The following is a 16,137-nucleotide window of genomic DNA, read 5'->3' as shown; positions in this document are numbered from 1 at the left end:
ACCTAGTGTTTGCTAGCACACAGAGTGACTATAGTTAAAAGTAATTTAATTGTACATTTAAAAATTACCAAAAGAGTATTACTGTATTGTTTGTAACACAAAGGTTAAATGCTTGAGGTGATGGATTCCCCTTTACCCTGATGTGATTATTACACACTTCATGCCTGTGTCAAAGTATCTCATGTAACACATAAATATTCACAACTATAATCCTAGCACTTTAGGAGGCCTAGGCAGAAGCATCATCTGAAACCAGGAGTTTGAGACCAGCCTGGGCAACATAAGGAGACCCCTACCTCAGCAAAAAATAAATTAGCCAGGAGTGGAGGTACACACCTGTGGTCCCAGCTATTTGGGAGACTAAAGTGGGAGGATCACTTGAGCCCAAGAGGTTGAGGCTGCAGAGAGCCATGATTATGTCATGTCACTGTACTTTATCCTGGGTGACAGAGTGAGACCCTACTCAAAATAAATAATGAATTAAATAAAATTTTAAAAAAATTTTAAATCATTATATGAAGAAAAATTACAAATCTAAAAAGAATAAAGCATCAGTGGCAAAATACATATTTATATGTAGTTATAAATTATATATTTAGAAGATACAGGAACTTTTCAGGGGTTAGGTAAGTTCCACTGAATACATTGTATTTATTGACTTTTTCTGTCATGCCCAGAAGGGCTTGCTTAAGATAAGGAACTATTTTTCCTTTGAAAAATTAAACAGCTCTTTGACCCTTAACTAAAAACTATAGTTTTGTTTTGAACAATTTTGCAGAAGATCTAGATTCCATTTTTTACTTGAGAAGTTTTGCATTTATAAATCCACAGTATTTTGAATTTACATATATCCGTCAAAGACACATTCAGGTAAAAAATATTGAGGATATATTTAAAGAATACATGAAAAAGTCAATTGATAAATTAAACTGACACATATTTCAACATACTTATATATATAAAAAAATAAACTTTACTTTCAAATGACAGATTTTTACCCGCAGAGTAAAAGATCTTTATGCAAAAGCAAGATAGGGATTCTTCAAGAATCTAGAAGGCAATTATTAGGAGTGGGAGAATATAATAAGGAAGGAGAATTTCAGTTATACTTCCTGTACTCCATCTTCTATAAGGATGTTTCTAATGAAAAATATAACAATCATGAAGACTTTTAGATAATTGTTTCTTTTTTTTTTTTTATGGCAGCACTTTTATTTTTCCTTACACAATGACGTGTTGCTGGGGCCTAATGTTCTCACAAAACAGTAGAAAACCAAAATTTGTTGTCATCTCTTTAAAGAATCGAGAGTTGTGTACAAAAAAAACCTTACATAAATTAAAAGGATGAATACATTTACAGGTGTAAATGCAAACTGCTTCCAACTCAAGGCAAGTAACAGCCCATGGTGCTCTGGCAGGAAAACATCAGCTAAGAAAGGAAACCGGGTCCTATGGCTTGGACTTTCCAACCCTGACAGATTGGCAGCCCTTGCCAGCCTCTAGAACAATCCCAGAACACTCAGCCCTGACACATGAATACCCTGCACAGATAGGAGGCTGCTGGCCACGCAGACTCACCAAGCCAGACTTGTCTGCCTGCAAGCACGTTCTTAGCCACGAAGTGAGCAAGCCATATGTACTAAAGGTTGAAATCAAAGATATGTACAGAGTAAAACAAATAACAAGGGGAAGAGTTAACTTGAATACAAGTCAAAATCAGCAACAAGTTCTACCATCCAGTGTTGATATCAGATACAAGCTTCAAGGACAATTTCTTTTTGAAGGCCTATTCCAGTTTCGTGAGGCCAACATGAAGTGTATGCATTTGCCAGCGGCAAATTTATACTTCCAAATTATCCCATGCAGCAAATGCTAGGCATCTGCTCTCAGTCCATTTAGAAGCATTTGCGGCCAGACTCATCGTACTCCTGCTTGCTAATCCACATCTGCTGGAGGGTGGACAGTGAGGCCAGGATGGAGCTGCCGATCCACACGGAGTACTTAAGCTCTTGGGGGTGCAATGATCTTGATCTTCATGGTTCTGGGTGCCAGGGCAGTGATCTCTTTCTGCATCCTGTCAGCGATGCCTGGGTACATGGTGGTGCCGCTAGACAGCACAGTGTTGGCGTACAGGTCTTTATGGATGTCCACATCACACTTCATGATGGAGTTGAAGGTGGTCTCGTGGATGCCACAAGATTTCATACTGAGAAAGGAAGGCTGGAACAGCACCTCCGGACACCAGAACCACTCGTTACCAATGGTGATGACCTGGCCGTTGGGCAGCTCATAGCTCTTCTCCAAAGAGGAGGAGGATGCAGCTGTGGCCACGTCCTGCTTGAAGTCCAGGGCGACGTAGCAACTTCTCCTTGATATCACGTATGATCTCCTGCTCGGCCGTGGTGGTGAAGCTGTACCGTGCTTGGTGAGGATCCTCATGAGGTAGTCGGTCGGGTCCCGGCCAGCCAGGTCCAGACACAGGATAGCGTGGGGAAGGGCATTGCCCTCATAAATGGGCACCGTGTGGGTGACCCCATCTCCAGAGTCCATGACAATGCCAGTGGTGCGCCCAGAGGCGTAGAGGGACAGCACCGCCTGGATAGCCACGTACATGGCCAGGGTGTTGAAGGTCTCAAACATGACCTGAGTCATCTTCTGTCTGTTGGCCTTGGGGTTCAGGGGGGCCTCGGTCAGCAGCACGGGGTGCTCCTCTGGGGTCACACGCAGCTCGTTGTAGAAAGTGTGGTGTCAGATTTTCTCCATGTCATCCCAATTGGTGACAATGCCGTGATCGATGGGGTACTTCAGGGTCAGGATACCTCGCTTGCTCTGGGCCTCGTCGCCCATGTAGGAGTCCTTCTGGCCCATGCCGATCATCATGCCCTGGTGCCAAGGGCACCCGACAATGGAGGGAAACATGGCTCAGGGGGCGTCGTCCCCAGCAAAGCCAGCTTTGCACATGCCAGAACCATTGTCGATGACGAGCGCAGCAATTTCTTCTTCCATTGCGACCGGCGGAGGAGTGGGGCAGCAGAGTGGCAAGAGAACACTGTACATGAGCTGGCAGCAGCGACTGAGACCAGATGATTGCTCCTTCACATGTTTTAAGTGTGTCTTCAGCTGCCTACCTAATACAGTTACATGATATTAGTTGTGAATATATTTTTTCAATTGTCATGAAAATGCTGTGTGTGAAATAGTTTGCAGATTTAATCTAAATTTTTAGTTTAACACTTTGTGATATGAGGTAAAATCAGCAAGAATCCATATGAGGCATCAAGCTGGAAAAGTTTTCACTTAGTGGTCATGTGAATTGTAAGTTGAGGAGATTCAGCAATATGTCCAATGTTATGATAACCATTTACAGTGAATAAATATGAAACAAAGATATTGTTCCCAAGTAGCTTATAAGCAAAGTAGAAGATCCATAAATCATTAAAATATTTAAATAATTATTAAATTGTATGAGACTCACTACAAAGCAATACAAGTTGTATCACTGTGAACAGAAGTAGTCTGAAGATCTTTTTGAATGAGGTAGAAAACCAAATGGACCTTGGAAGATGGATGGACTTTGGATCTTTTGAATAATAGTAGGGATATAGTTAATGCTGGAAGAGCAAAGACAAGGAGATGATAAGACTTTCAGTATATAAGTAAACTTCAGTTTTAAATATGTTTCCCTCATAGAGTAGCCTTGTAACTTGCTGTCTCAGTAGCTGTATTTAAGCTTTACAAGTGTCAGAATCTGCCTCACAGTTAGATTTGATGAGTTTATAATGTAGCTTAAAATCCATATAATGAGATTCTTTCTTTAATGGTTTTATATCATTACAGTAATCAAAATTAAATTATCTTATTTTGAGAAGCCAAATTCCTAAATAATTCCTATTGAGAATCTAAAGAGAAATTAGCTATCTAGAAATTTAGAGGTAGATACCACAGGAAAGTTCAGAAAATTAGCTGTGATAAATCTAATCTTGCTACTTTCATAGTAAATTAAACAATTTACCTTCAGTGTTCCTTCTATAGAATCATTGTCTTAGTAAGGGAATGATAAATTGACTTATAAATAAGTGATAAATACAATCTATCACATATAAAATAATTTCATTTTTGGATAGCAGGCTAACTTCATCATTGATTAGAGTTTTAATTAAAGTTAAATGCTAGATATCACATATTTAACCTTTAATTATCACTGACAATATCATGAAATAATGGCAATTATTGAGTAATTTAAGTTGAAACCATTTTTAAGCTTGGCCAATTAAGAAAAAAACATAATTATTCTTCATATTAACATTAATTGGATTACCTTTAAGTAGGTTTTGATATTAACTGGGTATATTTCACTGTTTCTAGGGTAAGTGATAGGATTCTTTGGTTGCAAGCAACCACAATAAACTGTTGTCCACAAATACAATTCATTATAAAGACATCAGCAACTCACAGAATGGATAGAAAGACTGGATAAATAGGCTTCGAAAGAAGGAGATTGAGCTACTCCAAAGGGCTGGAAGCAGGACCTGCAATAATGTCTCTTTGCTGGTACATTCTCTTCAGGGCATGGTAAAGTGATTAAACTGGTTTGTTTATTTATTACTCCAAACAGATGCAAAATACAAGGATGAGGTTCTCAACCTAACTTAATTCCCTTGCCTGTCCCATAGTGTACTTGAGTGGTGAAAGAAAAGGCCTTACACAAGGATTCTCCAGGAACCTTTCCTCTTCACAGTGTCAAAGCGAGTGCCAGGATTTATTGTCTCCACATTCTTCACAAAAGAATGGGAATAGATGCTGCGTGGGAGAAAACTATACCTCTTCCATACACTGAAATCTTTATCTCCTGTTTCAGAGGACCAGGCAACTGCTCATAAAAACATCATTAGGATTTCTAAGACAAAGGTCTAAAGGCAGTACCTTAATTTGTCATTAGGCAAAAATCTCCGTGGACAACAGTTATATAAAAACAATTGTAGAACTTCAGTTCTCTTTTCCATTTAATGAGGTATAAAACTTTTCACTTTCCAGAAAGAATACATTCTAAATTGTAGGTTGTTCAGTTATTGACTGTGTTCTCCCGGTGCCATTTCCTCATAGATGCACATTTGCTTTTCCCACATTCTGCCTGAATATCTTCTGTAAGCCAATTATAACATTGAAGTTGAGTTTTCCAGTGATGTTCACTACATTTCCTCAAGATATGGAATATATGATAGAGAATAAACTAAGAGAATCCAAAATAATAGTAGTTTATCATAATAGATTTTCTGGCCAATATTTCCTATTTTTGTTTTGAATAATTTTTCTGTCAGTCATAAAATTTTCCCAGTCTCTTTGTAAAGCTTTACTGTTTTCATTTTAAAAAAATGTTCCAGTACTTTAAAAGTCCTTTTAAAACTTTCATTTCTTTTCCAGTGAAATGAAATTGTGGCAACGAGGCTAAAATAATATCTTAATGGGATACATTTACTAACTTTGGCCTATTTTAGCATTCCATCCTGAGACAGAATCTAGTATTCACATCAGATAATGTTTCTTTGTTGACATAGTAAAACAGATATTTTCAGTGCACATAGATACCCCATAAAATCAGAAATATCAATCTGCAGCCTGTTAAGAGACAAATGAAATACAGTTATATCATTAGTATCATTGTAAACAGCCAGGGTGGAGTACAGGCTGATTTTCTTTAGTGCAGTATTGTGCTGCCCTTACCTCACTGACTCACCTCTCTGTTACCCACAACAGGACTTTTAACTGTGGAAGTTAGTGGCAGGCACATATTACTTCCCTGCTTCTGAATTGATGGCTCAGAACATTGGCACACTAAAGCCATGGACTCCTGTTGGAGGATGCAGGTTACCTAAATGGTACTTTAAGGCCTTTTAGAGGTAGAGTAAGACCTTTGCTTTTAAATTCTTTTTTAACCATCAACTTAAATGTTGAATTAGTCCTGTGACAATGATCAGTTCGTTTGTGAAGTCAGAAATTTTGGCAAAAAGCAAATTCTTTTCTAAGTTGATATTAGCAAGTAACAGTGGATTGTTACAATGGCTTCATCCTGCAGTTAAAACATTTATAGTGGATTATACTGCTCAGTGTAGTTGTCACTGATTTAATCATTTTCATGAAGATTTATCAGTAGTTACTTTTATCAAAAACAGTTATGGGATTCAAGCCAGCAACAGTGTGTTAAAAGGAAAAATATTTATGAGAATCTCATGGATTTTTATATTTTTCTGCAGTTTTATTTTTTCATTTGAATCGCTTTTCCTTCACTTGAATTAAATTACTTTCATAGATTGTTTCTGAGTTTTGAGGCTAGGAAATCATACACATGGAATCTTTACTTTTTAAATATTTTAATTGGCTTGATAACCTGTATCTTTAAGATATCACTTTCTTTTAGTTAAGAAATAAAATGCTACTTGAGTTCTTTAGTACTTTACTAATAATGTGAAAAGACAGTCAGTCTGAACTTCACAAGCAGTGATTTGTTGTAACCAGCAGAAAAAAAAATGAAGAACACCTATTGCAGGAGAACAAACAGTCATTGTCCCAGCCATCCTTGCTATAGCTCTGTTCACAATCTATTAACATACCATTTTAAAAAGATAAATTTTTGGGGACCTAAATTGATACCATTAGGTTCCTCTGCCATTGTAGAACAGTGAAGACAAAAGCACTCACCATCTTAATATTCACAGGACTGTGCTAAAGAATAATGATTTAAGATCAAGACAAGAGTTAACTGCCCATCTCACCAACCAGTGGCCTTCCCCAGGAGCTCTGGATGTCAATGCTGTTGCCTTGGATACGTTGCTTTACCGAAAACACAATAAACAGTGGTATGAGTAAGTGTAATACTTTTTTTTCCAACTAATTAATAGTTAGTGGCTATCCGCTTTGGTTTCTTAGTTACTCTTTCTAAACTTATTATCTTAGCAAAGACAAGATTTAGGACTACTTTGGTAAGGTTAGATTATCTGAGAAATTCTTAGGCCGTATTGTACCAGCTGTCTGCTTTTCCTTTAGTTGAATCTTCAGCAAGTCCTTCAGTTAAATCTATGAGCTTGTGTTTAATGAGCCATCTATTTTTGAATTCTAGCATTGGTGTGGTTATTTGCCTTAGGACTAATTTTTTCACTTGTCATAAAACACAGTTTGAAAGAATAGAAAAATGTTTACTTGTTTCTGGTGGGTCTGAAGAATTTTATTCATTTTCCATAAATCTTATTTTTTAAAACTGTAGAAGATATAATGACTTCACCTATGGGCCACAAGATCTTTTTCTTATTTCTTTGTCCTAATGTTCAGGACTATTTCATTTAGTTACAGTATCCTAATGTTGAGAGAGCTGCAAAATCTTAGGCTGTTTTCCTTCAGGTAATCTTTATCTTGAAACTCGTAAGTTCGTAAGTTGTATTACCCACTTTCCCACCTTAATCACTTTTTCACTATTTTTATTTTTCTGTCTTAAGCTAATTTTCTGTTTTTCCTGATATCCCTCCATTTCATCCCCTTCTGTTTGATTTCTTCCCTTCCCTCTCTCCTTTCTTTTTTCTCTTATTTTCTCGATTTTGTCTTTCTTCTTTTCTCCCTTTTTCCTATCTCTTTTTGTTTCTTTCTCCAGTCTTTTAGAGTCCTTGCTTGTAAATTTCCCTGGTAGAGTCACATATCTATTCTTAGGGTGTATGCTTCTTAGGGTACCTTTCATTAGGTTATTAGTAGCCAGATATTTCTACAAGGAATATTTTAATACAAACAATTTCCACCTGCTTTACTCTGCGATGTGTTTTGTTTTTCAAAGACAGAATTCAAAGAAAATTTCACTATTTGTTGTTAAAAACAAGTACTGGAGACTGCAATGCTTTTTCTTGTTTCATTGATTATTAGAGATAAGTAAGAAAAGATGAACATATTGTTTGCAGAATAAATCAGAACTCTCTTCAACATCTATTAAACCATACTTAGTATGATTCAAGGTACTGACTTTGCATATTTATAAATTGGGATCTAGTTCCCTTATATACCCTTATGAAAGTTATTAATAACTAGAACATATCTCATGCTGGTATATAATTTTTCCTTTCTTTGGGTTTAATTAATAGAAAAATTTATTTCTATTTTTAATTTATGATTGAAAAATTAAATTTGTAGCAATTCTTGGTACATTTACCTTGTCTACATATGACATATGAGATGGTCCTGTTTTTTAACTGCAAAAATATTAAGACAACATTAAAACCTAAGTTAAAAGACTATGCCTGTTTATTGTAATATTCACATTGAGAGGTCAAATATTTTAGCCAGAAAATGTGTACAGTTGCCTTCCTATAGAGTTATCTATTGAGAAGCCAGTAAGAAATCTAAAGTGGAAGATTAATTTCTAGTGCACTCCTGCATATGCAATAGTGGCTGGTTTTTACAAAGTCCTATAGCAGCAGGTAATTGTGGTCTCAGAAAAGAAGGCAAGGAAACTTCTTGTTCATCTGTTTAGCATGGATCTAGATTTTATACTTCTTGACTCCGTTATTCCACCAGCTTAAGAAAGGGTATCCTAGCATCATTCTTTAATCTGGCCTGTCCTGATACTGCTTTTGTATGGCACTGTTTCAAAATTGATATCCCAAAACAAAAAAGTATGCAGCTAGGGTGTTGTACAGAGATCACTTTACCTAGAGTTTAAAGCCAGGACTGGTAGTAATCTCTGCTACTTACTTACTATGTAACACTGAGCAATACTTATTGTCCTTACCCTTTTCTTTATGCACATGTAATACTGGGGATAATACATGTCTAACAGAATTATAAAGATCAAGTGAGGTAATAAATTGCTGGCACCTAATAGCTAGCTTCTCAGTAAATATTTATACTCTATGAAGTCTTACATTTCTACTCTAATGTAACCCTGTATCTTCCATGTTTGGAGAGTGTATTCCCACCTAATGTCTAAACTTTCTGAACCTTATGTAAAATTTAAATGACCAGCTCATCCCCAACTGTTCTGAATAAATAAACCCAATTGTCACATATAAAATGGAGGCTTTGGATTATCAGAATAGAGTTCACCATAAAAATCATGTTTGAAACCAATCACAGCTTTTCATCAGGATCCAGTTTTTTGTCTCGTCAAACTTTTAATATATTCCAAGACTCCTGAACTACCTGATCACGGGCTCCTTTTGATTAGACCAATATCTTAAGTAAGTTCAATAGACATTTATTGAGAACCTACAAATTATGAAGGGGATGGCTAAAACCTCTTTAATAAGGAACGTTAGCACTCTTGACAATCTGGAGAAAGAAACTGACCCTATAAATCATTACAGTTTTAATGATAGTAGATGATTTTTCCTAGTAAAGATATGGGATGTCTATAGCTATTTTTCTAGGAACTTCATTCTGTCACTTCATTCAATCAGCTAGCCAAAGACAATTTAAGAAGAGAGTGTTAAAAGAAAAACTTGAGACAAATTAAGTTATACAGAGTTTACCTGAGCAAATGATTCATGAATCAGCAATACTCAAAACCAGAAAAGGTTCAGAAAGCTCTGCCCAGCAGTGGATGTAGCAAGCTTTTATAGGCCAAATAAAAGCAAAGCAGAGAATTCATCTGATTTGCTACAGCTAAGCAAATACCTTATTTAGCATGGTGTGATTAATTTGCTGCCTGTGATTAACTGAATCTCAGCTGTTTGTGATTAGCTGAAACCAGGCTGTTTGTTACCAAAAAGTCTCCTGGATTAGGCTTTGGTTTGTTTACTAAATTAGATTGCAGTTTGTTACTAGGAACTCAGAGTAGAAGACAGCCTTAGGCCAATGGCTTCCTGTTTGTTGAATTTAACAACATTGTGTTGTTTGATTTAATGAATTTGTTAGTCTTCTTAAATGAAGCTACTGAATAATTTGGTCATATTGTCACCTACTCATGGAAGGATCCCTCTCATAATTGAAGATCTTAAATTTATTTATCTTTACTGTACTGTTTATAAAATTTTAAAAATATAATTTCCAGTTTATTGATTACTTACACCCAGCAAGATTAGCTCTGCTGTATTGCATACATTTTCCTGTATTTCAAACATGATATGGGATGTTTGAAATATAGGTTTTTACAGTAAGCCTATCATGCTTTAACAATTTAATATGATATGTAAAAATCTGTAATACTTTAACTGTAAAAGCCTGTTACGCTTTAATAATGTAACATGATATAATATTAAATATTTAAAGCATGACACTTCCTGTAAAAACCAAACAAGTGTATAAAACATGTTCCCTTAACACACACATGTAGAATAATTATTTACTTATTTGTTTCCAATAAGCTCTGCTTTAATATCTTTATATATATATGTAAAGTCTAGGTCACATGAGTTTGTTAAATAGTTCTGTTAGGTTATCTGTTACATAATCTTATTAGATTATTGCCTAACTCACCCATTCTTACCCCAAAAGATTAGATTCATTATCATCATATTTATATTTTCTACTTAAGTTTTTTTAGTCTTTTCAGTTTATCATCGTTTCCCAATTTGGCCATCATTCACATTGCAAAATTATTGAGAATCATGAGCTCTTATGTGCTTTCATGATCTATTTAGGCTTTTAATTTTTTATAATGACTTTCACTTCATATGTATTCACGGTTCTCCTTCCCATTTATGTCTTTCAAATATTTTTGGAGTAGGAGTCTCTAGCTGCAGAAATATTTTACAATTTGTAAACTGGGCATTGACCTAACTCATATATGCACTTCCTTGTTAGGTTTTCCTTGCATCCTTCCATTGATTTTAATAAATTAAGAGAATGTAGATATTTTCCTGTAGCAAATGATTATTTTGTTCCTTAGACATATTTCTATGAAAACAAAGAACAAAAGTATATCTTTATCTTGATATACAGTCATGTGCTTCTGTGTATACAACATACATATATTTGTTTTTATTTTCTACATGTGGATAATGTTTATCTCCTTCTATGTATCACACTCTGTTGCCCAGTGACTACCAGATAATGTAAATTATTATTGACCTTAACAAAATACTAGGAAAATGGGTCAAATGCATAGATTAACCATTTATTATTTCTGATTATTGATATAAAATATAAGATTGTAGAAAATTTATTAACAAGTAAATTCAGAACTATTTCTGAATTTCCTTTTGATTTGCTTTGTTATCCAGTCCCATGTATACGTTTATATTTGAGCTTTAAAAATGTTCAAATAGATGTGGAATTTAGTAGATTTTCCCAAATACCTATGACATAATTCCTACAAGCTTAATTTAAATTATATTTAAAAGTGGCCAGGTGCGGTGGCTCACTTCTGTAATTCCAACACTTTGGAAGGCCAAGGAGGGTGGATCACTTGAGGTCCAGAGTTTGAGATAAGCCTAACCAACTTGGTGAAACCACATCTTCACTAATAACACAAAAATTAGCTGGGCATGGTGGGGCACACCTGTAATCCCAGCTACTTGTGAGGCTGAGACAGGAGAATCGTTTGAACCTGGGAGGCAGAGGCTGCAGTAAACTGAGATTGTGACATTGCACTCTGGCCTGGGCAACAGAGTGAGACTCCATCTCAAAATAAATAAATTAAAAAAAATAAATTACATTTAACAATGGAAAGGTAAAGACTAAACTACAAAGTTTTGTATAATTAGAATGCATGACTCTTACTGTCTTGGGTTCTTATTTTAATTAAGCTACTGATATTTAAAAAATTATCTTCTGAGAAATAGTAATAGCTGTTAATTGGATTAATGGGTCTGGTGAGTTACTTTTAGTCTTACTGTGTGATGTTGATGAGTCAAGGATTCTAAGATAGGGCTTAGTCATGGCCTTATAAAGACAGAGCTCTCATAGATCTTTTACCGCATGACAACAAAATGTTTGTCAGATCGGGTGCCAGTCACATTGGAAATCAGGTAAAAATGGGGAAACCCAAACCCATACTGTAAGGTACAATTCTCAATATTTTATCAATGAGGTACTTAATTTTGGGTTGGAATTTTTGTTAGTGCTTTAGAACATTATCTACCAAATTCTATTTCCATATTCATTTGCATTTGGTTAAGTTCTAAACTCAAGAATTGTTTACTAACTGACAAATTAAAGGGGAGAAAGACTCTTAACACCACTTTGGATTCAGAAATACGGTATTCTAAAAAGAACCTCAGTAGGTCATGCAGAAAGCTCATTTTGTGTTTCTATTGTCAGAAGCTGCTTTTACAGGTTTCTTCCCTCTAGTGGATGACAGTCTTGGAGAGTATTGTAAATACGTACTGTCAAATTTTTAGTCCTTAGAATATTTGGATGAATTCTATGTCTTTTTGCTTATGGCTATTTTATACTGTTTGTAAGTATTTCTATAAATTTTTTTAATTTAGAAATATTAACAAGTTTTTTATGATTAAAAATCAGTGTCAGAAAGTCATCTTTAGCTATCATTCAAGTTAAAAAGTAAGCCTCCTACTTAGTGTGCACAGAAAAAATAATTTGGAAAGGAAATGTATTTATAACTGCTTTTTAAATTCCTATGTCCCAGTTTATTCTGCCATAAAGTGCAGGTAGTAATAATTCTAGCTTCTTATGGTGGTTGTGAGGATGAAATAAGTTCATATATATATGGAAAAAAGTGCCTGGCATATAGTAAGCGATATATAAATATTAGATATCATTTTTATTGCATGTTACATAGCTCATATAAATGTTATCTGTTGTAATCATCATAAGTTTCCTGAAATAGTATAATTTCCTTGTACTTAAAAATTATTTTAACTAAGGACTTTAATACTATAAACGTTTAAAAGTCATCATATTATAAGGTGAGAACACTTTATAAACTTTAAACTGTCAATCTGGTTTGTTATTCATTTACTAAAGCAAATTATTTTTCCCCTTTTCTCCCCATTTTGAATTGAGTCATGATTAACATAAAATGGAGACTAAACATAAGCATTCAGATAACATTTAATATACATATTTTTGAAAATTTTTAACTGTCTACATTTGTGTATATGAATAGAGATAGCTGTGAAACAGATCATTTAAATTACATGTGCATTCCTATAAAAATTATTGTAAAATATATTTCTAGGAAATTAGATGATGTTTGGCTATCTTGGGAAGTAGATATTGTGGCTGAAAAACATATAATTTCCCTAGACCACTTACATATGGAAATAATAATTGTCCTCTTATGTAAAATGTAACACTAAAGATGCATTTATCTTTTGAGTTGGTTTTATCCTGAAGAACCAAACATGAGGAAAGGTTAATAATAAGCTTTCATTAACTTTCCATTTATAACTGAATTTATTATTAAATATACTTAACTTTTTATTAGCTTAATAGAAAATGGGCCTCAAAATAGCAACTAGATGAGAAGAATTTAATCATCTTGATGTATATTAATACAAACAGGTATTTTATTATCCAGCACTTTGTAAATTTCTTAATTCCAGGAATTTACAATAATATTTTTGTTGCTGTATATAATCTGTAATAACATCAAGGCCATCTGTAATAATGTCAAGCCACTGAAGAATTCTGAAGTGCTTAAGAGATACTAGGTCATTAGTGTTATGCTAACTTCATATCTTCATTAAGAGTAATCCGAAGATTTTCTGTTCTTTGAAAATTGGTAATAACCATAAGTTCTCATTTCTTAACCATCTGTGTAATCAAAAATTGGTATGAGGATTATGTCTGACAAATTGTCTTTCTTTTCTGTTTTCCAATGGATTAAACACATATGCCTTAAAAGAGGATAAAGGGAAAGTGTAATGTAGATTGCACCGAAGCCAAGAATATGAAGCAAAATTTAGTGGAAATGCTGGGGAGAATTATAACCAGAAATTTAACAAATTGCAAAAACCATCAGAGAACCGCTCAAGAAATTCTTTTTTTTGTGAGAGGAAATTCAAGTAGTGTTTCTTCTTTGCTTTACAGGAAAAGTTATCAAAGTCTTGACCAGTTATCAGCAGAAGTTAGTCTTTCTCAGACTTCACTGGATCCGGGCCAGTTACAAGAAGGAGATGGAAAACAAGACACATTAAATTTAATGAGTGAAGGTAAGAAAACAAACTATATCAAAATTATTCTTTTTCTATACCATCTATATTTTATTTGCAGATGATTGCCTGAAAATAATATTGACATCTCTTTGAATCTTGCTAGAAATTAAGCAGATATTATGGGTAAAAATTGTCTGCCTTTGTATCTTTCTCAGGAGGTTGTGGCTAACCTTTTCAAAACACTTGTCTTTGTTACCTTCATTTACTCACTTCCTGTACTCTTTTTTTTTTTTACCCCTGCCAATCAGACTTTGGTGTCTCTGCCACTTTAATAAAAGGCCACATCAAGGTAATCAGCTATTAACATATTGCAGAGAACTGCTAAAGTCAGTTCTGTCTTATTCCATTAAACTTCTCAGCAGCTTTTGACACAATTGACCACTTCCTCATTCTTGAATCACTCATGGTACCTGGTTTATCAAGTATTTTTAAAAACCTCAGGAACGAGCATAAAAGTGTTTGATTTTTTCCTATTACTGCTTTCAGATGTATAATATCAGAGCCTCTCTCTTCCCATTGGGTTGCATCTTTCCCAATATCATTTGACCAATTCCCTAACTTTTCAGGCTAGTTTGAATTATACAGTCCCATTTCAGTATCTTTTATTTTTATTATACTTTAAGTTCTGGGGTACATGTGCAGAACAGGTAGGTTTTTTACATAGGTATACATGTGTCATGGCGGTTTGCTGCATCTATCACCCTGTCATCTGCATTCCGTGTTTCTCCTAACACTGTCCCTCCCCAGCCCCCCGAACTCCCTGCTATTCCTCTCCCATCCCCCAACAGGCCCCAGTGTGCAACGTTCCCCCTCCTTGTGTCCATGTGTTTTCATTGTGAAATACCTATTTATGAGTGAGAACATGTGGTGTTTTGTTTTCTGTTCTTGTGTCACTTTGCTGACAATGATGGTTTCCAGCTTCATCTATATCCCTGCAAAGGACATGAACTCATCCTCTTTTATAACTGCATAGTATTTCATGGTGTATATGCACCACATTTTTTTCATCCAGTCTCTCACTGATGGGCATTTGGGTTGGTTCCAAGTCTTTGCTATTGTGAGCTATTGTATGTGCTGCAATAAACATACCTGTGCATGTGACTTTATAATAGAATGATCTATAATCCTTTGGATATATACCCAATAATGGGATTGCTGGGTCAAATGGTATTTCTAGTTCTAGATTCTTGAGGAATTGCCACACTCTTCCACAATGGTTGAATTAATTTATATTCCCACCAGCAGTGTAAAAGCATTCCTATTTCTCCACATCCTCTCCAGCATCTGTTGTCTCTTAACTTTTTAATGATCACCACTCTCACTGGCATGAGATGGTATCTCAATGTGGTGTTGACTTGCATTTCTGTAATGACCAGTGATGATGAGCTTTTTTTTCATATGTTTATATGTTTCTTGGCTGCATAAATGTCTTCTTTTGAGAAATGTCTGTTCATATCCTTTGCCTACTTTTTGATGGGGTTGTTTTGTTGTAAATTTGTTTAAGTTCCTTGTAGTTTCTGGATATTAGCCCTTTGTCAGATGGGTAGATTGCAAAAATGTTTTCCCATTCTGTTGGTTGCCAGTTCACTCTAATGATAGTTTCTTTTGCTGTGCAGAAGCTCTTTAGTTTAATTAGATCCTATTTGTCTATTTTGCTTTTGTTGCCATTGCTTTTGGTGTTTTAGTCATGAAGTCCTTGCCCATGCCTACATCCTGAATGGTAGTGTGTAGGTTTCCTTTTGGGGTTTTTATGGTGTTAAGTCTTACATTTAAATCTTTAATCCATCTTGAGTTTATTTTTGTATAGGTGTAAGGAAGGGATCCAGTTTCAGCTTTCTGCATATGGCTAGCCTGTTTTCCCAACACTATTTATTAAATAAGGAATCCTTTCCCCATTGCTTGTTTTTATCAGGTTTGTCAAAGATCAGATAGTTGTAGATGTGTGACGTTATTTCTGAAGCCTCTGTTCTATTCCATTAGTTTATATCTTGTTTTGGTACCAGTACCATGCTGTTTTGATTATTGTTGCCTTGTAGTATAGTTT

At 35.0% G+C, this 16,137-nt stretch overlaps 1 protein-coding gene and 1 pseudogene across 7 annotated transcripts in view; one reads left to right on the top strand and one right to left on the bottom strand.

The window, feature by feature from the left end:
* RUNDC3B (RUN domain containing 3B) overlaps positions 1 to 16,137 on the top strand; it is a 174,385-nt gene that overhangs the window by 147,602 nt on the left and 10,646 nt on the right. For 3 of the 6 annotated variants that reach the window (XM_017536494.1, XM_017536492.1, XM_037741338.1), the window contains 2 exons: positions 6,714 to 6,860; positions 13,969 to 14,090. In XM_017536494.1, coding sequence (XP_017391983.1) covers positions 6,714 to 6,860; positions 13,969 to 14,090 — 269 coding nt within the window. The remainder of the gene's footprint in view (positions 1 to 6,713; positions 6,861 to 13,968; positions 14,091 to 16,137) is intronic. The other 3 variants (XM_017536497.1, XM_017536496.1, XM_017536493.1) reach the window with 2 other exon arrangements.
* On the bottom strand, positions 1,198 to 3,104 carry LOC108309910 (annotated as a pseudogene). The gene has a single exon (XR_001827552.2). The product of XR_001827552.2 is annotated as an actin, cytoplasmic 2-like (transcript).

The sequence above is a fragment of the Cebus imitator genome, unplaced genomic scaffold, assembly GCF_001604975.1.
Source record: "Cebus imitator isolate Cc_AM_T3 unplaced genomic scaffold, Cebus_imitator-1.0 Scaffold98, whole genome shotgun sequence".
Lineage (NCBI taxonomy): Eukaryota > Metazoa > Chordata > Mammalia > Primates > Cebidae > Cebus > Cebus imitator.
Note: the sequence above shows the minus strand (reverse complement) of the source record. Positions and strands in the feature narration are given on the sequence as shown.